The sequence below is a fragment of the Arachis stenosperma genome, chromosome 9 (genome assembly GCF_014773155.1).
Source record: "Arachis stenosperma cultivar V10309 chromosome 9, arast.V10309.gnm1.PFL2, whole genome shotgun sequence".
Classification (NCBI taxonomy): Eukaryota; Viridiplantae; Streptophyta; class Magnoliopsida; order Fabales; family Fabaceae; genus Arachis; species Arachis stenosperma.
In genome coordinates this window covers 2,073,081-2,099,340 of record NC_080385.1, presented here as the reverse complement: position 1 = coordinate 2,099,340, position 26,260 = coordinate 2,073,081, and the positions used below count along the sequence as shown (strand labels likewise).

General features: G+C 29.2%; 4 protein-coding genes across 4 annotated transcripts; all 4 read left to right on the top strand.

Annotated features, from left to right (window-relative positions):
* Positions 1-3,440: 3,440 nt before the first annotated feature.
* LOC130948339 (FBD-associated F-box protein At4g10400-like) lies at positions 3,441-4,843 on the top strand. Its single transcript, XM_057877062.1, has 2 exons — positions 3,441-4,493; positions 4,586-4,843. The coding sequence occupies exons 1-2, from the start codon at positions 3,441-3,443 to the stop codon at positions 4,841-4,843; spliced, it is 1,311 nt and encodes a 436-aa protein (XP_057733045.1).
* Positions 4,844-8,881: 4,038 nt separating this feature from the next.
* LOC130948338 (putative FBD-associated F-box protein At5g56700) lies at positions 8,882-10,286 on the top strand. Its single transcript, XM_057877061.1, has 2 exons — positions 8,882-9,934; positions 10,026-10,286. The coding sequence occupies exons 1-2, from the start codon at positions 8,882-8,884 to the stop codon at positions 10,284-10,286; spliced, it is 1,314 nt and encodes a 437-aa protein (XP_057733044.1).
* A 3,675-nt stretch (positions 10,287-13,961) lies between these two features.
* Positions 13,962-17,511, top strand: LOC130951935 (uncharacterized). The gene is made up of 5 exons (XM_057880693.1): positions 13,962-14,265; positions 14,445-15,490; positions 15,908-16,734; positions 16,815-16,871; positions 17,077-17,511. Exons 2-5 carry the CDS (start codon positions 14,527-14,529, stop codon positions 17,323-17,325), a joined length of 2,097 nt encoding a protein of 698 aa, XP_057736676.1. The 5' UTR covers positions 13,962-14,265; positions 14,445-14,526; the 3' UTR covers positions 17,326-17,511.
* Positions 17,512-18,562: 1,051 nt separating this feature from the next.
* On the top strand, positions 18,563-22,826 carry LOC130951855 (WAT1-related protein At1g68170-like). Its single transcript, XM_057880597.1, has 7 exons — positions 18,563-18,756; positions 18,982-19,044; positions 19,191-19,307; positions 19,841-20,081; positions 20,834-20,992; positions 21,124-21,275; positions 22,398-22,826. Exons 1-7 carry the CDS (start codon positions 18,563-18,565, stop codon positions 22,696-22,698), a joined length of 1,227 nt encoding a protein of 408 aa, XP_057736580.1. The 3' UTR covers positions 22,699-22,826.
* The last annotated feature ends 3,434 nt before the right edge of the window (positions 22,827-26,260 follow it).

Sequence of the window (26,260 nt, the reverse complement as noted above, 5' to 3'; positions counted from 1 at the left end):
TAATTTTATTGATCATATATATAGAGAGAGGAGGAAGAAGAGGCATTGTCACAATAATGACAATGATGACCACGGCAACACTTAAGAAGAAGAGAATGAAGGAATGAAGAGAAGAAATAAGGAGAAGTAGGAGAATGGAGAAGGCAAAGAAGTAGACGAAGAAGGTAATCAAAGAGAGATGAATTTTTATTTCTAAGTACATAGGTGGTTAGATTTGATTGTACAAAGTGCTTTTCCGCCTAACATTCTTATAATCTATACATATTTATTCAATCTGATCCTTATTTGTGATATTGTAAAGAAAGAAAAAGTAGTTCCTGATCAAATAAATGAGTAAACTATTATTTCTATTCAAGCAATTTTAGAATATTAATAAATTTATTTACAAAAAAATAAAATTTATTTTATATTTATAAAAAATGAAAATAAATTTTTACAAATAAAACTATTCAAATCCTAAATAATTATTTAAAATTTTAAACTACTCTCTAATTTAACTTAATCCTAAATTTACCACTTTAATATTTAACTTCTCAACCACTCAAATTCTTCTTTATCATTATTCTCGACTTCAACTACCTACCACCATTGTCACTGCCTATGACCACCACTACCTCCACCACCATTATATTATCTCATCTTTTTCCAATAATGGCCAACGTCTACCTCATGGAAAAATAAAATCACAAATTTCCTTTGTCTTATATGGGAACAAATTTTTAAAATATATATTATTTTTAAAATATAAAAAATTAATATCTTTTTGTATAGATAGAGTGATGTTTTAACTTTTATATTTTTTTTGTTGGTGTCTTAAATAAACTAAACAAAAAAAACAAAGAAACTATTTAAATAGAGGAGCATTTTCGTTTAAGACTACTCTTAAACTCCTCCCAAGGAGAAGGAAGTTCCACATGATAAAGTAATCTCATCGCCATCTTTGTCATGGTGTCTGCCACCGTGTTTGAATATCTCATAATCAAACGAAAGTCAACACACCAATTCCAATACATGATATCCCTTATTTTGAGCACTAACGGATCAATAAACCCAAAACCATCTTGGTGATTAGTAATAAGATTAAACGCTTCTACACAATCCGTCTCACAAATAATATCTCGTTGACCTACATCCCAAGCTAAGAGATATCCTCTCCAAATAGCAAACAATTCCTCTTGAAAAATACTATTACTCCCAATACAATCTCTAATAACGCAAGCACCCGAATCAGGATAACTAACATCACAATTAATCTTGAAAGTACCAATGGATAGAAGATTCCAAAAACCATTTAGAATAAAGAAAATGGACATACGTTGTAATTTAAAAATATTCCTAAACTCCGTTTCTGAAGCTAATGCCAGACAAATCACTTTTTCCGGAGGCCAAGTCTTATGAGGATTAAAGATGTCATTATTCCTTACTCGCCATATCCACCAAGTTTCGAAAAGAACTTGAACGAATGTTCTCTGCTATGATACAAGAACCAATTCTTCAAATCCAGAGGATGACAATAAATATCCAACATATGTCATACAAGTTGAGCTTTTGGACATTTTCGAATACAATATAAAACCGATTATTGGCTAGAAAGACATCTTGGGCACCTATCCGATGACGACATACCTCTTCTGAAGCGAAAACTTGCAGTAGAAAGAGCCTCCTTAAGACACAGTCAAGCCAAAAACTTGTGTTTTTTCACAACAAGTTGGCGCCAAAGGCGAAGCCAATTCTCCTGCTCATCCCAACCAAACAGCTATTTATACAATCACAAGTAACCATTGCGTGATTCATAGACTTTGGTAGTAGACCCAGACCAATACCAACCCACTTCTGGGCTTGCTTGCACATCTGAATTGTAAAAAAAAAATACCTTTCAAATTTTGAGATAAAAGAGAATAAAGAGTATTCAAATGCCACCTACCAACTGACCAGATATCTTGTATCCGGAGATTCGAATAAAAAATGTGAACTAAAATTAAATAATTACCAGAATGTCTTACATAACAGCATACAAGAACAAAATTGATAATATGGAGAACAAGTAGAAGCCTCAATACATTTATTTATCATTTTCTTTAGTTATATAGAAATATTTCATTTAAATTGTAAGAAAAATGATAAATTAATGTATTGATATATTTACGGTTGATTTTGTGCCTCTAGAGCTTGTACTTGTTTTTCAAATTATCGATCTTGTTCTTGTACTACTGTTACGTAGGATATTCGATTAATTATTTAACTTTGATCTCATGGTGGGACTATATTGAACCTAAATGAAACATTTTTTATTCAAATAGGACACTTTAAACTTTAAGGATCAAAACAGGATTATGCCCAAACGTAGGGACCAATTTAATATTTTACCCAATAATTTAATATTTATCTCAATCAAATAAATAATTAATTATGATACTCTTAAAAAAAATTGTTGATCAAAATATATAATAGAAGAAATTGATATAAACCAAAACAAAATAAATTCCTTTATTTCAGTCAAATCAAATAATTAATTGATTAGTTATATTTTTTTTTGGTAACTAATTGATTAGTTATAATTAATATGGTTAAATAATAATATTAAATAATTTAATATTGATCTCAATTAAATTAGGGGTGGCAATAAGACAGGTAAAACCAGAATTTTACCCTCTCCAACTCTATTCTGACCCGTCCTATAATAACCTGTATATAATTCGTCCTATTTTTTATCTACGAAATAGTAAAAAGTTAAACTCTAACACACTCATGCAAGTATCCGCCCTGTCCCTATAATTATTAAAATTTAACAAATTAAATTAAATAAAAAAATTGATGTAACCATCATCACATATATAACATAAATTAAAGTAAAAGATTAAATATGATACAATATTATTAATCACTTCATTAATTAATTATTTTATATATATATATAGCCAAGTATTACCTAAATCCGACCTTAATTATTTATAACATTCTTAAAAATTATTATTCAAAATATATAACATAAAAAAATTAGTACAAATTACAAAAACGAAAACAAAATTATTTTATTTATTCTAATTATATTAAATAATTATGTAATTAATTAATTATAGCTAATATGATTAAAAATATTAAATAATTTGATATTTATTTTAATTCAATGAAATTAATAATTAATAAATTAACATATTTAAACAAATTTAAAAATATTTTAAAAATAAATTTAAATCCTCTAAATTTTGAATTTATTTTAGAGGGTAAAATATAATTTTTTGTCTTTAAATAATTTTTCTCTCATATATTTTTTTTATTGTACCTGTAAAATAAACCATAAGAAATTACACTTTATTCTCCAAAATAAAATTCGAAATTTAAAGGATTTAAATATTATGTTATTAATTAAAAAAAAAAATTGGGGAACTGGGAAGTAGGATGTTAGGACAGAACGCAGAAACAGAGAAACCCTAATCGCCATGGACACCATCAGCGACTTGCCGGATTGCATACTCTTACACATCCTCTCCTTCCTCCCTACCAAAACCGCCTTCCTCACCACCGTCCTCTCTCGCCGCTGGACCCACCTCTGCCACGACCTCCAACACCTCCACTTCGAAGAAAACCAATTTCGAAACCGCAATCCTTGGTCAGGTTTCATTGCAAAAAAGCGATTTCTCGACATTGTTAATAGGATTCTCTCCCGCCACAAAGCGCCGCCAATTCGAACCTTTCGTCTCACCTGGGACCTAAATCAATCCGATGAATACACTCTGGAGGGGTTCATTAGAAAGGTTTTAGGGCCAAACCTCGAGGAATTGAACCTCCAACTCTCCTCCATCTGTTGCTCCGGTCCCAAAGTCGTTATTCCCAACGGCGTTTTCAGCTGCACTTCCCTCGTGACTCTCCGTTTAAACGGCGGCCACATAAGAATCCCTTCGCCTTCTGCACCGTCGTGCGGTTATCACTTGCCATCACTCAAGACGCTGCAATTGTATAATGTCATAGCCTCTGATGGTAATAAGTTGGTGGAGATTCTCTCTCACTGCACTGCTCTTGAGACTCTTATCCTTGACTCAGTCTGTCTATACTCCTTGGAGGTCCAATTGAGTATTTGCTTTCCTTCTTTGAAGAGTTTGCACTTCAAATCTCATCTCGGTGAGACTCTTAGATTGCTTGTTATAGACACACCATCTCTTAAACGTCTTGATATACAAGTTGCGTCTAGGTTTCACGAGATCCGTGTTCGCAACTTGCACAATGTGGAGGAAGCCCGTATCAACATTTCTAAGCAATCCTCTGTACTCGGGTTTCTTGTGGAGCTTTGCAGGATAAGGATTTTGGAACTGGGTTTATCAACGATCTATTGTTTGCCTGAGGTTCCTCCGCATCGAATTCCGGAGTTGACCTGTTTACAGAGGCTAGAGCTTACTGTTAGGTGTCTCGACACCAGATACATAATGAATATGCTTCGGAAATGTCCCATGCTTAAACTTCTTGCTATTGTTTTTATCTTGAGTGTTCCTAGAATGGTATTTCATGTTCTCATCTTCAAGCTATGATTTATGTAAGTTTGTTGTTTTGCTGGCAATTCTTTTTAACTGTGTTTGTTGTTTGTTGCTAGGATCCAGATCCGTGGGAACACCCAGTGCAGGTTCCTACTTGTCTTGCATCACATCTGCAAGTGATTGAAATCAAGAGATATTTTGAATCCAGAGATGATAGAGATTTTTTCGCCTATGTTCTTCAACATGGACTTGTTTTGGAGTCACTTGATATTCAGGTGGATGATACGATATCTAAAGGATTTCCAGAAGAATTATCCCTTTTGCCAAGGAGCTCCAAGGCCTGCCAAATTAACTTTTGCTATCTGTACGTATAATGGTGGATGATACGAGTCAGATACAGTATCTTACTAATTATGACTGAATTTTTCATATCTGACGCAAGTTGTACTAGTTTGATCAGTAGATTCCCCCGAGTGATAAAGGAAACTTAAATTTTGATGATTTTTTCTTTTTATATTTCAACACAGATGTCTCTTCAGATATTTATCATATATACTTGATACTATTATCATTCATTCATTCATTTCACATAGCCTTTTGTTGTATATAGAAATTCAGTGATTGGTACTTCAGAATTGGAACATGATAATTTTAGCAACGAGGATACCATTTTAAATTTACACCATTCAGGGGAATGAAGCTCCCAAATGTGGAAGTGTTGATAGATCCCGACAAATCTTTTACTTCGTTGATTTTATCTTATGTATCTTTATCTATTTTATTTATGTAACAATTAACAAACATAAAATACCTCTAGTTCTCTCCTCCAAATTATAATCTATACCAACATCTTCCAGAGACAAATATTTTTTATAATTAAATCTAACTAAATTAATATAAATTCAATAAAAACCAGCAGTATATATGCATTACGCGTTTCTTCTTTTTCACACTTCATGTTGACGTAGCACAAAATTTTTTATACATAATATATAAATTTATTGATATAATTTAAAAATTTTTACATAACATAAATTTAATATATCATAAAAAAAATATTTACATAGCTAATTTTACTGTACAATTCAAAAAATTTTGTAGGAGAATGGAGAAGGCCAAAAAGTAAACAAAGAAGATAATCAAAAAGAGATAAGCGTAGGTGGATTTTTTTTTAAGTACTTAGTTAAATTTAATTGTGCAAAGTAATCTATAATTCTATATATATGTATTCAATCTTTCTGATCTTTATTTGTGTGATAAAAAAAAAAATTCCTGGTGAAATAAACGAATAAAGTATTATTTTTATTTATGAAACTTTAGAATATTAACAAATTTATTCACAAAAAAATAAAATTAACTTTATATCCATAAAAAAATTGAACATTTACAAACAAAACTGCTTAACCTAATTCTAAAGAGAAAGTATGGAGAACTAATATATATAGTGTATAATGTGTACAATGAAAAGAATTATGTGGTGGTAGTTATTTTTAAAATTATAATAAATGTAAGTAAATTTTATTTTTACATCATATTAAGATAATTAAACAGCCCATTATACATATTATTGTATAAATACCTATTGACTTTCTAGTGGGACTCAATCCTAAATTCACCACCTCAATCTCAACCTCAACATAACTACCATCATTATTACCGTCATCAACACCGCTATCACCACCACTATTGTCACCTCCTATTTACCACTACCACCATCATACTATTACTATCTCAGCTCCCTCCAATGCTTTAATGTGATCAAATAAATATTTAATGTGATCAAATAAATATTTAATATTTATCTCAATCAAATTAAATAAATGATTAATTATAATATTTTTAAAAATTATTAATCAAAATATATAAAATAAAAAATAATAAAATTAAAATAAAATTAATCTATTTATTCTAATCAAATCAAATAATTACTATAATTAATTAATTATAATTAACGTAACCAAATAAAATATTAAATAATTTAATATTTATCTCAATCAAATAAATAATTAATTATGATACTCTTAAAAATTGTTGATCAAAATATATAATACAAGAAATTGATATAAACCAAAACAAAATAAATTTTTTTATTTCAGTTAAATCAAATAATTAATTGATTAGTTATAATTAATACGGTTAAATAAAAATATTAAATAATTTAATATTTATTTTAATTAAATTAGGAGTGGCAATGAAAAAGGTAGAAATAGATTTTTGCTCTATTCAACTCTATTTTGACCTGTTCTATAATAACATGTATAAAATTCGTCCCATTTTTACATGTGAAATAGTAAAGAGTTAAATCCTAACACACTTCTTTGAGTATCCGCCGTGTCCCTATAATTATTAAAATTTAACAAATAAAATTAAACTAAAAAATTTATCTAACCATTATCACTTACATAACATAAATTAAAATAAAAAATTAAATATGATACAATATTATTAATCACTTCATTAATTATTTTATATATATATGGTCAAGTATTACCTAAATCCGACCCCGATTAATTATAGCATTCTTAAAAGATATTATTCAAAATATATAACACAAAAAAATTAGTACAAATTAAAAAAAAACGAAAGCAAAACTATTTTATTTATTCTAATTATATTAAATAATTATGTAATTAATTAATTATAATTAATATGATTAAAAATATATAATTTGATATTTATTTTAATTCAATAAAATTAATAATTAATAAATTAACATATTTAAATAAATTGGAAAAATATTTTAAAAACATATCGCACTAGTATTTTTATCCGTAATACTATTACGGAAATATAAGTTTTTTAAAATTACGTAGGTCCTGGTATTGTAGATTATGACACGAAAAATTTATAGCATTAAATGACTTTTATAAAATGATTTTAAGGGAAAAAAGTCTCTCTCGACTAAGAAGACCAAAATCTTAAACAAAATTAAATAATAAACTTTTTAGTTATTATTTTCAAATGAAAGAGTTTAATTTTTTTCCTTAATCTTAACATTCGTTATCTAAAATTTAAAATAATTTAACGTGTATATTTTTATATTCGATTAGGTATTAAGTTTGTTGCACAAATAAAAATAATTAATTTTTATACTTGCTATTTAAAAATAATATTTTTTATATATATAAAAATATAATTAGATATTAATATAAAAAAATTTATATTGATAGTTATAAAATTAACTCATTTTTTTAAAAACAATTGAATCTTGATTCTAACTTTTAATCACAACATTAGTATTTTTTAAATTATATATAATAAATATTAAAAAAAAGAAGTACAAATATATATTAAAAAGATAAACAGTAAAAATTTAAATTTAAATAAAATATATGTATATAATAATATTTTTTATTTAAATTATATTATGTTGTTAATTTTATTTTTTGTAGAACATAAAGGTAGAGAAAAATAGAGAATGAGAGAAAAGAGAGAAAAAGATAAAGAAAAAGAATGAGAGAGAGAGTTTGTTAATTTTGAAAGTTGAGAAAATTTTTTATTTTAATTATAATGAAAATATCTAGTGACAAATTTTACTAATATAAAATATGAATTATAAATTATATATAGAGTAGGAAGGATAGAGAGAAATAAAAAAAAAGAGAGGTAGATAAGAAAATATAAGAAGGATGTTTACTAATTTTAGAGAACAATATTTGTTCTAAATTTTAATAAGAGAGTGACATGTAGCACACTTTAGTTATTAAATTAGTTAGTAATATATAAATATAATATATAATATAGCTATATTTCAATTTTAATATTTTAATTTAATTTAAATATAATTAGAGAATATTTTATTGTATATTTTGACTGTCAAAATCGTAATTAGTCATTGATAATGATAATGATATATAAGAGAGATAGAGTGAGTGAAGAAACGAGAGAGATAGAGAAAGGAAGAGAGAAGAGAGGAGAGTTCTTTGATTTTGGAGGGAAAGATTTGATTTCAATTGTAATGAGAAAGTGACATGTGGTACATTTGGAATAGAAATAGATATAATAGATTTCAATTTTAATTTAATTTAAATACAGTTAGAGAATGTTATGTTGTATATTTTAATTATCAATTTTGTAATTAGTCATTGATAATGATATATAAGAGAGATAGAATGAGTGAAGAAATGAGAGAAATAGAGAAAGGAAGAGAGAAGAGAGGAGAGTTCTTTGATTTTGGAGGGAAAGATTTGATTTCAATTGTAATGAGAGAGTGATATTTGGCACATTTTGACATTAAAATTAGAGATATATATATAATAGATATAATAGATTAATTATGTTATTAATTGAAACATTTTGATGTGAATAATATATAGCAGGTAATAGATAGGAATGAGGGAAAACCCGAAAAAGCGGGAACTGGGAAGTAGGAAGTTAGAAGAGAACGCAGAAACAGAGAAACCCTAATCGCCATGGACAGGATCAGCGACTTGCCGGATTGCATACTCTTACACATCCTCTCCTTCCTCCCTACCAAAACCGCCTTCCTCACCACCGTCCTCTCTCGCCGCTGGACCCACCTCTGCCACGACCTCCAACACCTCCACTTCGACCAAAACCAATTTCGAAACCGCAATGCTTGGTCAGATTTCAGTGCAAAAAAGCGATTTCTCGACATTATTAATTGGATTCTCTCCCGCCACAAAGCGCCGCCAATTCGAACCTTTCGTCTCACCTGTGACCTAAATCAATCCGATGAATCCACTCTGGAGTGGTTCATTAGAAAGGTTTTAGGGCCAAACCTCGAGGAATTGAACCTCCAACTCTCCTCCATCCTTTGCTCCGTTCCCAGAGTCGCTATTCCCAACGGCGTTTTCAGCTGCACTTCCCTCGTGACTCTCCGTTTAAACGGCGGCCACGTAAGAATCCCTTCGCCTTCTGCACCGTCGTGCCGTTATCACTTGCCATCGCTCAAGACACTGCAATTGTATGATGTCAAAATCTCTGATGGTAACTTGGAGGAGATTCTCTCTCACTGCACTGCTCTTGAGACTCTTATTCTTGGCTATGTCCGTCAATCCTTCGTGAAGGTCCAATTGAGTATTTGTTTTCCTTCTTTGAAGAGTTTGCACTTCAAATCTTATTTCGGTGAGACTCTTAGATTGCTTGTTATAGACACACCATCTCTTAAACGTCTTGATATCCAAGTTGAGTTGTGGTTTCACGAGATCCGTGTTCGCAACTTGCACAATGTGGAGGACGCCCGTATCAACATTTCTAAGCAATCCTTTGTGCTTGAGTTTCTTGTGGAGCTTTGCAGGATAAGGATTTTGGAGCTGGGTTTATCAGTGTTTGATTGTTTGCCTGAGGTTCCTCCGCATCGTATTCCAGAGTTTACCTGTTTACATACGCTAGAGCTTACTGTTAGGTGTTTGGACACCAGATACATAATGAATATGCTTCAGAAATGTCGCATGCTTAAACTTCTTGCTATTGTTTTTACCGCTAGACAATATCTAATAACGGTATTTCATGTTCTCATGTTCAAGCTATGATTTATGTAAGTTTGTTGTTTTGCTGGCAATTCTTTTAATTGTATTTGTTGTTTGTTGCTAGGATCCACATCCGTCACGAAAATGGGACCACTCAGTGAAGGTTCCTACTTGTCTTGCATCACATCTGAAAGTGATTAAAATCAAGAGATATTTTGAATCCAGAGATGATAGAGATTTTTTCGCCTATGTTCTTCAACATGGACTTGTTTTGGAGTCACTTGATATTCAGGTGGATCATACGAGATCTAAAGGATTTCCAGAAGAATTATCCCTTTTGCCAAGGAGCTCCAAGGCGTGCCAAATTAACTTTTGCTATGTGTAGGTATAATGGTGGATGATACGAGTCAGATACAGTATCCTACTAATTATGGGTGAATTTTTCATATCTGAAACAAGTTGTACTAGTTTGAGGAGATTCCCCCGAGTGATAAAGGAAACTTAAATTTTGATGATTTTTTTCTTTTTGTATTTCAACACAGATGTCTCTTCAGATATTTATCATATATATACTTGATACTATTATGATTCATTATAGAACATGATAATTTTAGCAACGAGGATACCATTTTAAATTTACACCATTCAGGTGAATGAAGCTCCCAAATGTGGAAGTGTTGATAGATCCCGACAAATCTTTTACTTCGTTGATTTTATCTTATGTATCTTTATCTATTTTATTTATGTAACAAACATAAAATACCTCTAGTTCTCTCCTCCAAATTATATAATCTATACCAACATCTTACAGAGACAAATATTTTATAATTAAATCTAACTAAATTAATATAAATTTAATAAAAACCAGCAGTATATATGCATCACGCGTTTCTTCTTTTGTACACTTCATATTGACGTAGCACAAATTTTTTTATACATAATATATAAATTTATTGATATAATTTAAAAAATTTTGTACATAATATAAAAATTTTTACATAACATATAAATTTATTGATATATTATAAAAAAATTTTACATAGCTAAATTTACTGTACAATTCAAAAAATTTTGTAGGGGAATGGAGAAGCAAAAAAGTAAACGAAAAAGATAATCAAAAAGAGATGCGCGTGGGTGAATTTTTTTTTTAAGTACTTAATTATATTTGATTGTGCAAAGTGATTGTCTGCCTAACATTTTTATAATCTATAATTCTATATATATGTATTGAATCTTTTTTATGTTTATTTGTGATAAAAAAAAAAAGATCCTGATGAAATAAATGAATAAACTACCATTTTTATTTATAAAATTTTAGAATATTAACAAATTTATTCACGAAAAAATAAAATTAACTTTATGTTCCTAAAAAAAGTTGAATTTTTACAAATATGACTGTCCAAATTCTAAATAATTATTTAAAATTTTAAATTACTCTTTAATTTAACCTAATCCTAAAGAGAAAGCATGAAGAATTAATATATATAATGTACAATGTGTATAATGAAAAGAATTATGTGGTGGTGGTTACTTTTAAAATTAGAATAAATGTAGGTAAATTTTATTTTTATTTCATATTGGGCCAATTAAACAGCTCATTAACATATTGTATAGATACTTATTTGCTCTCTAGCGAGACTCAATCCTAAATTCACCACCTCAATCTTAACCTCAACTACCATTTATCACCGTGATCACCACCGCTATTGTCACCTCCTATTTACCACTACCACCATCATTCTATCTCATCTCCCTCCAATAACGGCCAACGAGTCTATTCTCTACTTCATCGGAAAAGAAATCACAAATTTTATTAAACTTTGTTGTTTTTCTTAATAAGAACAAGACAGGGTACTCCAATGTTTTTTAAGTTCCTTCTTTTCCTTTTCTCAGTATACTTGATCACAGTATCAAACGGGACATCTTGAATGAACCCCACACATGCTTTGATAGTAAGTATCCAATTTGATTTGTTAAAGATTAGTTATAATAATGGCACTCGAAAAAGGAAAAGTATCTTTTTACACAAAATGGAAGCCACAATTACTGTTATTTTTATTCCTAAAATGTCTTCACAGATTTTTCTGCTAATCAAAATGCCTTTTGCTGAGACTACGGTTAATCCAGAATTCGCATCCTTATCTTGGTTCCAAGCTCACAAACATGGACAAGAAAGATGTTACCTTTTCCAGTTGCATCAATAGAGCAACTGAAGCTAAAGGATGGTGGTGTTTCAACTTGTACCTTGAAATTCAAGAATGCTGATCTGGGGGGTCAAATTGTTCAACATTATACGTTCATTTTAAGGGAAATTTTTAAGTAGAAAATGAACAAACAATCAAACACTATGTGATAATTCAAGGGGAATCAAGAAAATACAGGGTGTTCTATGAATTTCTGAATGACCTCTATGATTTCGTTCATGTACTGAAGTGATATTGCAGTAAAGATTACTACTTTATATATAGTCACCAATGATAATTGAAACAAAACACTAAGAAAATATTCTGTTACAAACTCAGAAGTAACAGATTCTGAGGTGGATGTAACTGATTTAACTAACTAAACAGAATTCTGACTATTTCAGTTACTTCTCAGTTCTCTCTACAAAATATATTCATAAATTGTGTGGTGAGAATTATTATGAACATAGTTAGGGTGCATTTGTTTAATTTGGGGGACAAAAATATGATGTTCCTAATCAAAATTCACTTTTAATATAACAAAATAGATTAAAGTACAATTAGCTTTTCGAGAATTTCGACTTCAGACTAATTATAATTAGTCTTTGAAAAAACAAATATAAATTAGGTCTTTTATAATAATAAGCAGTAATTTAGTTGTCACTTTACTTTTTTTTATATTAAGTAAGAAACGAAAAAATATATATATTTACGGAATGGTTGTGTGTATAAAACTATAACTTCTGAGTATCTTATTATTGTGTATTATTACCAGAATAAAGAATATTATGGAAACCTGCTCCATGAGAATGCTTAGTTTGATTTTGTTGTCATCTAATATTATATGTAGATTGTGATTGGGCGTGTTTGATTTATAATTTGCAAATTATGGGTTAGTTAGTTGAACAGAATTTGACTTTCTTTTTTAAAACAAATTCCTTAAACTATGATATGACACTTAATAATCAGAGCATGACTATTTTTATAACATTGTTGAAATGTACTTAAGAAATACTCCTAATGGGGGTGACAAATATAGTTATAGTTAGTTTATGTTTCTTTCTCCATTGAGTGGTGAATGGAACTTTTCTCTTTTTTATTTTCTTCTATGTTAATTAAAAATGTATTATATTATATATAGGATTAGGAGCCATAAAACAATTACTAAAGTTAATTTTCTTATATAATTGCTATGTGTAAGGATATTTGTTTGTATTTTCTATAATCGGTTGGTTGTATTTCTGTAATCGTTTGGGTGTATTTCTGAAGTTCTATTATTTTCAAAACGATTTTAAAGTTTGATTTCAGAAACCATGAAAATAAAAAAAAAACAAAGCAAGAATACCAATGATAAACGCAGATAAAATAATGAATGAAAAGGTAAAGAGAGAACGCATAGATCGAACAAATTTGATAAGAAACTCGTTTTCATGGAGGAGAAAGAAGAAGAGCAGGAGAAGAAGAAAAAGAAAAAGAAGGAAGAGGAGGAGAAGAAGGAGGAACGAGAAGCACGCCATAAAAATTGTATATAGGCCAGCGTGCTTTTTTTAAGTTTCTCCTAATTTGTATGACTTATAAATCAAATGACTTGTATGTGTAGCACTCCTCTTTAACTATTATCTATTTTACTGATTTTTCAAAACGTAGAAAGATGTGTGGACATATTTTACGAATAGCCATTTAAAAATTAAAACCATATATCAAAAAGAATATCTAAACGAAGTTACTCATTTTGTGGATTGCAAGAAATGGATGGAGATGACATTATCTTCTTTTTCAGTTATAAAATTTACTAAATTAAATCACATAAATATCTTGGACATCAAATCTATTCACCTCTATCTTTTCATGCTAATTTATATTTATTTCTTTCTTTTTTATATTAAAATGATTGAATAAAAATGATGATAATTAATAGAAGGCTTTCAACACAAGACTCTGATGTGGCATCCCAGCTTGCACATGAAGGTTGTTGAAAGCTCTTAATCTCAATAATGTTTGCTTCAAACAAAATAAAACAGAACGATATTCGTTGACCAACTTTCATTCAACTACTTCTAGTTCTTGTTGAAAGAATGTTTTTGCAGTGATCATCAAGGACCCAAATTCAAGAACAATGGTTGACCCCTCAAAAAGTCAAAATCACTGGATGCTAATCCTTCAGAACAAGCCACAATCCATGTAATTCAATGCTCTTTTAGTCTTTTCCTTGCGCTTCAAGAATTAATATGAACACACTCTTTTTCAACGTTTCTTTGCATATGCATCATCAAGACCTGAACTGTAATAGACCCTAGTCTCTTTTTCTCTCTTTCAGTGAATTTTTTCGTTGGTCAAACTTGTTTGTTACATATGTTTAGGTGAAAAGAAGCAATATTGAGAAGAATCATCATAAATTTTCATGTGGGGTTTCATATTTCAAGCTTCTTTGAGGCTGTTCTGATGTTAATGGAGCAGTGCAAGAACATGGGAGAAATTCAAGCAAAATTGAATTGTCAGTGTTCATCAAATTTGAAATCCATGCCACCAAATTCTCCTTCATTCAGGAGATTAACAACAAGAAGAGAAGGCAAGGTTGGTGGTGGCGGTGGCGGTGGCGGCAGCCGCAGTGCACAATGGTTTCAGAGCAACCGGATTCTGTTGTGGCTGTTAATGATTACCCTTTGGGCTTATGTTGCATTTTTTGTTCAGTCTAGGTGGGAAAATGGAGATAAAGAAGATGAGTTCTTAGGGTTTGGAAGCAGGTCACTTGATACAAACCCTGATTCTCAACAGAATCAGCATCAAGATTTGATTGTTGATGAGAGAATTATAATGTCTTTTGATGATGAAATTGTTGGAAACAAATTGGGGGTTGGTGAAACAATGCATGTAGCTTCTTTGTCCAAGAAAGAAAATCTTGTTCAATCTGTTCCCAAAACTAGCTCAAAGAGGAAGATCAGACACCGGAGTAAGAGGAAGCGAAAATCGAGAGGCGAGGGAATTGGTATAGAGGAGCAAGATCCAGAAATTCCCAAGACTAATAGTACCTATGGATTTCTTGTTGGTCCATTTGGTTCAATTGAGGATAGAATTCTGCAATGGAATCCTGAGAAGCATTATCTTGGAAGCTGCAACAGGAAGGGGGAATTCGCGCGCCTCGTTCGTTCGAAGAGGTTTGTTTTGATATTCCATGAACTATCTATGACTGGAGCACCACTCTCAATGATGGAGTTGGGAACAGAACTTTTGAATTGTGGTGGTGCTGCTGTTTCAGCTGTTGTGCTTAGCAAGAAGGGTGGTTTGATGCAAGAGCTCACTCGGAGGCGAATCAAGGTGCTCGAAGACAAAGCCCAATTAAGCTTCAGGGCAGCAAGGAATGCTGATCTTGTCATTGCTGGATCAGCTGTCTGTGCATCATGGATTGGTATGAACAGATTGGTAAAGTTTCCTTGTGTTGAAAACTTGATGTTATTGTTTGTAAATAAGTGAAGAACTAACATTATTTATACTTTTTTGGGTAAGAGGGTATGTTTAGTATGCATCATTTGGTACTTCTATCTGTAGCCGACCCTATTTAGTGGGGCACGAATTAGTTTTTTGTTCTAAAGTAGGAGGGTTATACTTTCAATTTATAGCAGCTTCAGTTTTTTGCATACTTATTGAATAGTGTGAGAGTTAAGATAGCAAAGAAGACATTTCAAATTTGCAGTGTATTTACTCTTAATATCTTACTATATTAACATAAACTTCTAGCCTTTTAATTATGGAAAATACTAGAACTAGAAATTTTGCCAGAATGAGGTAACAATGTGTTTTCTTTTTTCTATTCATGTCTAAACAGAACAATATATTGATCATTTTCCTGCTGCTGCAAGCCAAGTTGCTTGGTGGATTATGGAAAATCGGCGAGAGTATTTCGATCGTTCGAAGCAAGTCTTGCACAGAGTTAACATGTTGGCCTTCTTATCCAAATCACAATCTAAGCAATGGCAAAAATGGTGTGAAGAAGAGAGAGTGAAACTAAGATCACAGCCTGCAATTATTCCACTGTCAGTTAATGATGAACTGGCCTTTGTAGCTGGCATTGCTTCCGTGCCAAACACTCCATCCTTCAGCGCCGAGAAAATGGCCGAAAGACGAAAATTGTTGAGAGATTCGGTCCGAAGAGAAATGGGGCTGAATGATAATGACATGCTTGTGATAACTCTGAGTAGCATCAACACTGGGAAGGGACAGTTTTTGCTTCTTAAATCAGCAAGCTCAATAGTGGAACATGAACCATCATTGCAAGATGATAATAAAGAAATGAGAAGTTCTTCTGATATTGGAGACTACCTATCTTCTCTTGCTAGAACACATCATATTGGAAGATTATTGCTGCTGTTGAGGAAGAATAGCAGTGTAGCATTCAATGATATCTCAAACACTTCTATGAACAGGTTGCATGAACATACTATTTTGTCCAACAAAAATGCATCAAGGGAACAATCTCTCAAGATTCTCATTGGTTCTGTTGGATCTAAGAGTAACAAGGTGGACTATGTTAAGGGTATTCTGCATTTCTTATCACAGCATTCAAACTTGTCAAAGTCTGTATTGTGGACTCCGGCCACGACACGTGTCGCCTCGCTTTACTCTGCTGCAGATGTTTATGTCATAAATTCTCAGGTAAATGTTGTTCAACTAATTGAATTTGAATAAATTACTAATGTCTTTGAAAATTAACTAGTCTCTAAAATTATGAACAGGGATTAGGAGAAACATTTGGAAGGGTAACCATAGAAGCAATGGCATTTGGACTTCCGGTATGTTTGAATTCATGATAATAACTCAAGAATAAACATGGTATATATTACTCTCAATTTGAGATAAAAGTAGAGAAATTTCAATGAATATAAAAGAATACTAATTGGCACTAACTATGCTACTAATCTTCAAAATTTGATGTCTATATATATATGGTTCAAATGAATGTTAATGGTTCATTTCCATTTAATCTTTGTGGAGTAGGTGCTTGGAACAAATGCAGGGGGGACTCAAGAGATTGTTGAGCATAATGTGACAGGTCTTCTTCACCCCATTGGACGACCCGGGATTCGTTTCCTCGCACAGAATCTCCGGTTTTTACTCGAAAACCGGCCGGCGAGGGAACGAATGGGAAGAAATGGAAGAAGGAAAGTGCAGAGGATGTACCTTAAACACCACATGTATACAAAATTTGTAGAGGTTCTTGTGAGGTGCATGAGGAGGACCAAATAATTCCTTAGCTTCTTTTTGTTCTATCATCATCATATATTCTTTCATTCAAATATTTACAATTTTACATAGTGATGTGAATATTTTCTACCAAAACTGTTAATATTCTGTACAATTTTTTTTCAGGAAATTCATTGTATGTTACATTTGTTATGCCTTTATACAAAGAAAAGTTCATTTATGTTCCAACTTAGACTACTTTATATGAAACAAGAGGATTGAATTGTAGCTTATTAATGTTTTAAAAGAAGATAGATAGTGTAAGATTTACAAATAGAAAAATGTATGTGACAAAAAGAGGGAATTTATTTTATTTGACCGTTTAAAATACTATATCATGCATTCAACTAAAATGAAAAATCACATTGACATTCCCCAACATTCAATTGTCTCTTATTGTAAGGAAAAAAAAAATGGGAAAAGTACAGGTAGACAATGAAAATACTAAACGATATGAACAATGAATATATCGGATATTCAATTCACTAGATGTGCATATGGTTATCCTAATATTACGATTTAGGTGGGTAATTTGGGGTGCAATGTATTTTTACTTTATTGGGCCAATTTTAAAGCCTATTGTTCATATTGTTCACAAAAGTCATTGTCTATCTAACAAAGTCCAAAAAAATGAGATATCATAGTCGATATTGCAAAACAAAAATGTTATATGAACACGAGAAATTAGTCACTGTATATTTGTGTATATTTATTTATATTTTATATAATTTTTAATAAAATAATCATTAGTTGTCTAAAATAATCAAATTTTTCATAATAAAATAATCAACCTTTCATACAGTAAAATATTTACAGCAGTACATGATAAGTTTATGTCATATTTTATAAAATATTAGAATATTGAATATACTATAGTATGAATCTTAAAAGATGTTAATCTGTAATAGATATTTAACTGTTAATAAAAAAAAAAAGAGGAGAATAATTTTCCTATATAATATATAGATACTTGTCCATAGTCATTGCCAAAGGAATCTCAATCCAAATTTTCTAATACATATTATTGTTGCAAATTCAGAATATTCTGTGACTCCTATATAGTTTCAAGAGAGGTTGTCTTATTGTCACTGCAGAAGATCAACAAGCAATTCAAAGAACAAATTGAAACTATTAACACTGATCAAAATAATAATAATATATATTCTTATGCACATCATCATGCTCATAATAATGACTTTATAAAGTACATAATTCACATCTAACATTATTAGCAATAATAATGGGAAATATTAGTAATGTTATAAATGGGCTTAAGCCTGCAATTGGGATGATAATTGTTCAAGTTGCTTATGCTGGTCTTAGTGTTTTATACAAATTGGTTGTAGAAGATGGTATGAACATGAGTGTCCTCATTGCCTATAGAACCCTATTTGCAACATCTTTTGTTGTTCCTCTTGCATTCTTCATGGAAAGGTGATTATATATCTTTTCTTCTTCTTTTTTTATTTTTAATTATGAATAAATAATTAAAACTTTGTAGTATTATCTATCACATGAATGAAAGTGTGTAATTCACGTTACAAACTCTCACATTCTCACTATGTATATATAGTGACATATAATAAAATGACTACACAAACATAAAATTCTTTTTTATTATATTTATATTGATGCCATGAAAAAAATGCAATGAAACAGGAAGAGCAAGCCAAAAATTACACCAGATGTTCTCTTTCAATCATTCCTTTGTGGATTATTTGGGTAAGTTGGTACTAGTGATCTTAATTTTGTTTTTATATAGTATTTAACTTTAAAAAAAAGGAGAATTTCAAAAATGCCAGGAAAAAATTAGAAAAATATTATTAAAAGAAGAATTTATTTTGATGACTCCATAAAACAAAATCTAGGGTAACTTTACAACAAAATCTATATGTGAGGGCAGTGGCATTTGCATCAGCAACATATGCTTCAACCATGACCAACCTTATTCCTGGTGTGACCTTCATCCTAGCCCTCTGTTTTGGGTAAGTCCATAATTTTCAATAATCACTTTTTTCGAGTTCGAATTTAATTTTGATGCACTAAAAGTATAAACGTTTACTCGGTTGTCCATTTGCAATTTTGCATCCATTCATGTTCATTCACAACGTAAATGTAAAAAATAGTTATTTTTATTAATATGACATTACATAATTGAATATACGTGTAAAATTGATTTACACTGAGAGTACGAGTGCATGAAATTTATATTTTTTTATTAAATAAGTACATGATTTATGAAAATGAATAAATTAATTAAATTTTTGTGCATTAAAAATTTAGTTTTTCATTTTTTTTTTAGTGAAATCTTAAATAGTGAAACCATGCTTATACCTAATAATGATTCAATTTACTATGTGAGAATAAATCATCTTTATATATATATATATATATATATATATATATATATATATATATATATTTTAATTATAAAAATCTTTCTAGAATTGATTCCCAATGTAGGTCTATTCTATAACTAAGTTTTTCATGCAACTACTGCTTTAATTAATTTTGTCAGATTAGAAAGGTTGAAGATTAGAACATTAACAGGGAAGGCTAAGGTTATTGGCACTCTAATGGGGATTGGTGGAGTCATGATCATCACATTCTATAAGACCAAAGAGATTCACATTTGGCCTACACATCATGTCAATATGATCAAGCACAACCAATCACACATTTCTCCTACTAATCAAGTTTTGGGCTCTGCTTTTGGTTTTGGAAATTGTTTATGCTATTCTATGTGGTTGATCCTTCAGGTTTTCTTTAATTTCTTCACTCATGTATACTCTAATTTTCATAATATAAACGTTGTTCATCATATGTATTATAAAATGGTAAAGTATTAAATTAGTCTCTGCGTTTGGGCGTAATTTTATTTTGATCCTTAAAGTTTAAAGTGTCCTATTTGAATCTAAAAAAGTTTTATTTAGCTTCAATTTAGTCTCACCGTTAGGTCTACATAACAACAATATAAGAACAAGGTCGATAATCTGGAAAATAAATACAAGCTCCAGAGACACAAAATCAACCGTGGATGCACCAATACATTTATTTATCATTTTTCTTATAACTAAAATGAAATATTTTCTATAAAACTAAAAAAAATGTTAAATACATGTATTGATGCATCCACGGTTGATTTTGTGCCTCTAGAGCTTGTACTTATTCTCCAAATTATCGACCTTGTTCTTATACTGCTGTAATGTAGGACATTTGGTTAATTATTTATCTTTGACCTCATGGTGAGACTAAACTGAAGTTAAATGAAACTTTTTTGCATTCAATTAAGACACTTTAAACTTTAAGGACTAAAACAGGATTACGCCCAAGGGTAAGGGGCTAATTTAATACTTTATCCTATTATAAAATTAAATTTGATATAATCTCAACTAAATCTTTAAAGTTATTGGTCTGATTTTCAAACTTTTTTGTTTATTCCAGTTTAATTTTCAATCAAGGATAAGATATTTGTGCATACACTGTGATATTATTTTTATTTTTATTATAGGCTAAGATGAGTGAAAAATTCCCCTGGCAATATTCAAGTGCAGCATTGGTGTCAGCAATGGCATGTATTCAAGTAATCATATTTGCACTTTGCATGGAAAGAAATTGGAATCAATGGAAGCTTGGTTGGAATATCAAACTCCTCAGTGTAGCTTATACGGTATAGTTGTTGAAATAACAAAACTTTATTCATGGGTTGTTACTAATTAACATGTTTAATTTATTTTTTTAGATAATTAAGGGTTAATAATATTAAATTGTTTATTTAATATATATGAATTTGTGTATCAGGGAATAGTGGCATCTGGAATAGCTTTGGTTCTGATTTCATGGTGTGTGAGATTAAGAGGTCCACTTTATGCTTCTACTTTCAACCCTCTTTCTCTTGTCATAGTTACCATTGCAGCCTCTTTAATTTTGGATGAAAGACTCTATGTGGGAAGGTACACATCTTATTTAATTTGCTCTTAATTATTAAATACAAAAATATTTATCATGATATGATATATATACTACCCTCATCTTCTCTTCTAGTTAAATATTTTGTTTTATCAATTTAAGAAGTTTATTTAATTCAAAATATTTAATTATATGCATTATCGATATAGAAAATTTTGTTTTTACAAATATACATAAATATATTACTATACATTAGTCACTCACAACATAAAGGATAAAGTACTAAATTGGTCTTTAAAATTTAAAGTGTTTTATTTGAATCCAAAAAAGTTTTATTTAGCTTCAATACAGTTCCACCGTAAAATCAAAGTTAAATAATTAACGAAATATCCTACATAACAACAGTACAAGAATAAGGTCGATAATTTGAAAAATAAGTACAAGCTCAAGTGGTATAAAATCAACCGTAAATGCATCAATATATTTATTTATCATTTTTCTTACAATTTAAATGAAATAATTTTTATAAAACTAAGAAAAATGATAAATAAATGTATTGATGTATCCACGGTCATGTAAGATATTTTATTAATTATTTAATTTTGATCTCACGGTGGGATTACATTGAAACTAAACAAAATTTTTTTGGATTCAAATAAGACATTTTAAACTTTAATAACCAAAATAGAATTACACCCAAACGTATAAGAGACAAATTTAGTACTTTATCGGAACATAAAAGTTTTTACAAGTATATAAATTTAATTAGATGACCATATTAATATGTGAAGATTTAATTTTCATGCATTGGAATGAGTAAAAAAATTTTACAATCCAATCGTATTTTATCTAGTAAACAAAATAAATAATTTTTAAATTTATTTTTCTTAAAAAAATTATATATATATATATATATAATTAGATGATGTTATTGTATAAAATTAAATTTAAAATATAATATAATTGAATGGACGGTATTAAATGATTTGCCCCATCAATATATAAAGTTATAAACACTATAAATTTCCAACTAAAGATAAATTTTATTTCCATCTATTTTTTATTTGTCATGTCCAATCATTAGCACAATAATGTACTAAATGATTCCCTTTTTTTCTTTTCTTGTCTTGTTTTTTTTTTTTTTTTCCCTCCTTAATAACGTATAGCATAATAGGCTCAATATTAGTAGTGTTGGGGCTATACACTGTCTTGTGGGGTAAAGGCAAAGAATATGAGAACATGGCAAAGGAGAAGCTTACAAAAGTAGTCTCAAGCAATGGCCAAACATTGAAGATTATTATCACAACAAATAATCATAGTGATAATAATATTAATAATAATGGAATTGACATGAAGTTATCAAGAGAAGGACAACAACAAAATGGAGTTAAAGATTGTTCAAGTAACAAAGGAAATGAAGGAAAGGTAACCCCATTGAACAATGAGGACTCAAAACCTAGTACCTAGTTCTCATTCATCTCTTTCTTCTTCTTCTTTCATTTTTTTATTTATTTTTCGTTTCAAAGAATGGCAGTGTAAAATGTTGATTAACATCTCTGTTGATTGAGATTTTAATTGTAATTTGCCACATAATGTGAGGGAGTTTTTAGAGGTTATTTTAATTTTGTTTCCAACTTTTTTCTTATTCCATTTTTCTAATACTTCTAAAAATTTTCCCTAACTAAATGGGATAGCTGGTTCGAAGTATAAAAACTTTTTTCATATCAAAGGTGTAGAAAACTCTCAACATACATAAGGAATAATGATAAATGTATTGGCAAATTATACTTTTTGGCTTTTTATTATTATTATTTAGTTTGTTTTTATTTGATTTTCATTTATCAAAAGGAAAAAGTAAAATGTTTCGTAAATACTACATGAACAACTAATGTGTATAACTACCTATATAATTATTTTAGAGTTGTGTTATTTGTGTAATTTAGTGTATTTCAAAACCATCTTAAACTATATTATTATACATAAAAAATTATTATTATTATTATTATTATTATTATTATTATTATTATTATTATTATTATTATTATTATGGTATCAAATTGTACATGAAAGAATTGTTCGTGTAGTATTTGTGAAAAAATTTTTAATATGTTCTCATTCCATCAGTATTTTTTAATATCTTTTTACGACACTTTTTAATTTGACAGATAAATAATTAATCCGTCACAAAACACATCTGTATTTAAGAATTTGTGGTTATAAATTTTTTTTAATATTGAAATGGGACTAAAAAACCAGAAGAAATTGTGGTTATAATCTATTACCTTTGTAACGGTTAAAAATAAGAGACTAAACTGCAAAAAAGATTTGTATATTATTGAGTGTGTTCAAGTTGTCTATTCAAATTGTATAGAATGATACAATATAAAAAGATATTTATAGGTACTAAGAGAATCGAAATAATAAAAACGTAATCTCCTATAATAAATATTCAGATATACTAAATAATACTAATTTATCGTAATTATATTATTCTAACAGTAACATAAACTCGGTTTTTTTTTTTTATAAACAACTAGTGTATGTTCCCGTACCTTGTACGGGATAATACATAAAATTATATTAAAAATTTTATTAAAAAAATTAAATAATATATATAGTAATTATTATTATAAATATTTTATAAAGTTATAATTAAAATAAAACTCTCAAAATTTTTAATATTAAAATATTAAAAATAATTAGTATTTGTCTTAATCAATTTGAGTTTGTTAAGTGATCATCTGTCTCGTCCGCTTAAACAACTATTAGGAGTTAGAATCTCGCCTTGTGTATATAGCAATCCATTGGCTAGCGATAAACCCTTAATAAATAGAGTATCAATACATGGTTAGACTTAGCTGGAGTTTTTGAATACGCAGGTACCCGACCCGTCCATACCCGGATGAAAAGGGTAATAACTTGACCCGAGTCGAGGCAGATTTTGCTCAAGACAGGGTATGGACGGGTTTAGAGTGTACTCGCCCCGAATATATACATATAAACACTTTTTAGGAATTAGAATTTGCCTCACATTACACATGATTCATAGCTTCGGTCTATACTTTATAGCCATGCAAGATAAACTCAATCATCCTCACCTAAAATCTTCTTCTTCTCGACTTCTTCACAAAAAAAACCACATAACTCCTGTCATGTTGTTGCTGAGTCCATCGTTGCTTACCTATTCACAACTCCCATCTTTCTTCACAGCCAGAGATGGACCCACGTTTAATATAGAGGGGGCATTTGCCCCCACAAATTAAAAAAAAAAGTAATACTTATATACATATATACCACTTATTATATTATATTTGTCTCAAAATAAAATATAAATAGTTCTTTTGTATTTTATGTTAAAAAATATTTTGTTAAACTTAACACATAATAATAATTATATTGTTAAATTTGATTTAGTATGAAAAATAAATAAATACACTAAAAAATTAGTGATAATTAATTATATTATATTAGTTAATTAATTAATAATTAAATTAAAACTTAGTTTTCTAATTAAATACAACTTAAATTATTAGTGATTTTTTAAAAATTGTTTAAGATAAAAAAATATATTATCTATATATTAATATACTATAATTATTTTGGTTAAAAAATTTATTTATACTATAAAAATTATAATAAGTAGATTTGACAAATAAGTAAATAATTGTTTAAAAAAAATATATAAAAAATAATATTTAATCATGTTAAAAATAAAAAAGTCTTTATAAATATTTTTTTGTTATTTTAAATATTATACTATGTGTATGAAATTATATTTTTATTATTTTAAATATTATAATAATGATTGTGTGTATATTTATAGTTCTTATCAATATGTATTAGATAGTTCTAATTTTAAATTTTGAATATATCTAAACCAATTTAGATTGATCAAGTGATCAACTTAGTCGTCTGCTTAAATAAGTATTGAGGGTTCGAATTTTGTCTCGTATGTATAACAACTCGTTGCCGGCCAATTGTAGATTCTTAAATGGAATTCAAATTCATGACGGATTAGTCCTTAACTTGTTGAATATCGTGGGAAGCAAAAAAATATCTATACCTAAATTTTGTTATATTTTTGTCCCCATTACTAAATTTTTCTGGGTCCGTCATTGTTCACAGCTTATGTCATCATCGCTGCTCATCCCGTTACCGTCGTTGTTAAGCCCGTCGCCACCATTCTCCTGCCAAGTTTCTTTTTTCTAGGTAAATTTCCCTCTATCTCTCTCTCTCTCTCTCTCTGTCTCTCTCTCTCATTATAAGTCTGTTAAGTTCTTCTCTTCTTCTTCTACAAACTTATCACTTAGTCACCTTCGCTATGCCCGGATATTGCCGTTGCAGTTTTATCTGAGTCTGTCACTGAATAAAATAGAATTTTTATTCAAGTTAAAAATAGACATGCATGAGATCATTTTTTAATGTAATTTCTGAATTTTCTCATCCAAATTTGATCTATGTGATTTAGTATTTTAGTATGGGATCATCGTAATTGTGTTGTGACACTAATGTGATAAAAGTTTCGGTAATTTCATAACTAATATATGAGATAGACCAGATTATTAAAGTAATAAGAGAAATAACATTCAGATTTACACGTAAAATTTATAAGAGGTTATCTCAGGAAAAAATATATTTATAACCCAAGTAGCTAGAAGATCGTTAGAAAATTATTATTTCTTAATATATTTATGAATAATACATATATTAATTATAATCGTAAATTAAGTAATTTCACATTAAATGACTTATATAATAGTGATCTCATTTATTGTCATAAATGTTAAATTAAATAAGTTATTATTACTTTTGATTTGGATAAATGAGATTAAAATCATAGATACTATTTTATTTGAGTTTTAGGGTTTAATGAGTGTCACACTCAAATATAAATAATGACTTTAGAATTTTGGTCTCCAACACATCAAACTCGCCTTCATAGTTCTTTTCTCACAGTAAAATTGTGATTCAACCCTATAAAAAATACAGAAAATTTTGGTTGACGAAGATCAAAGAACCACAAGAGCCA

Bases quoted from the DNA above. Each gene is read 5' to 3' on its own strand.
- LOC130948339 (XM_057877062.1), top strand. From the start codon at position 3,441: ATGGACACCATCAGCGACTTGCCGGATTGCATACTCTTACACATCCTC. The intron at 4,494-4,585 runs GTATTTCATGTT...GTTTGTTGCTAG, and splicing joins TCTTGAGTGTTCCTAGAATG to GATCCAGATCCGTGGGAACA.
- LOC130948338 (XM_057877061.1), top strand. From the start codon at position 8,882: ATGGACAGGATCAGCGACTTGCCGGATTGCATACTCTTACACATCCTC. The intron at 9,935-10,025 runs GTATTTCATGTT...GTTTGTTGCTAG, and splicing joins CTAGACAATATCTAATAACG to GATCCACATCCGTCACGAAA.
- LOC130951935 (XM_057880693.1), top strand. From the start codon at position 14,527: ATGTTAATGGAGCAGTGCAAGAACATGGGAGAAATTCAAGCAAAATTG. The intron at 15,491-15,907 runs GTATGAACAGAT...ATGTCTAAACAG, and splicing joins TGTCTGTGCATCATGGATTG to AACAATATATTGATCATTTT. The intron at 16,735-16,814 runs GTAAATGTTGTT...AATTATGAACAG, and splicing joins TTTATGTCATAAATTCTCAG to GGATTAGGAGAAACATTTGG.
- LOC130951855 (XM_057880597.1), top strand. From the start codon at position 18,563: ATGGGAAATATTAGTAATGTTATAAATGGGCTTAAGCCTGCAATTGGG. The intron at 18,757-18,981 runs GTGATTATATAT...GCAATGAAACAG, and splicing joins CTTGCATTCTTCATGGAAAG to GAAGAGCAAGCCAAAAATTA. The intron at 19,045-19,190 runs GTAAGTTGGTAC...AACAAAATCTAG, and splicing joins TTCCTTTGTGGATTATTTGG to GGTAACTTTACAACAAAATC.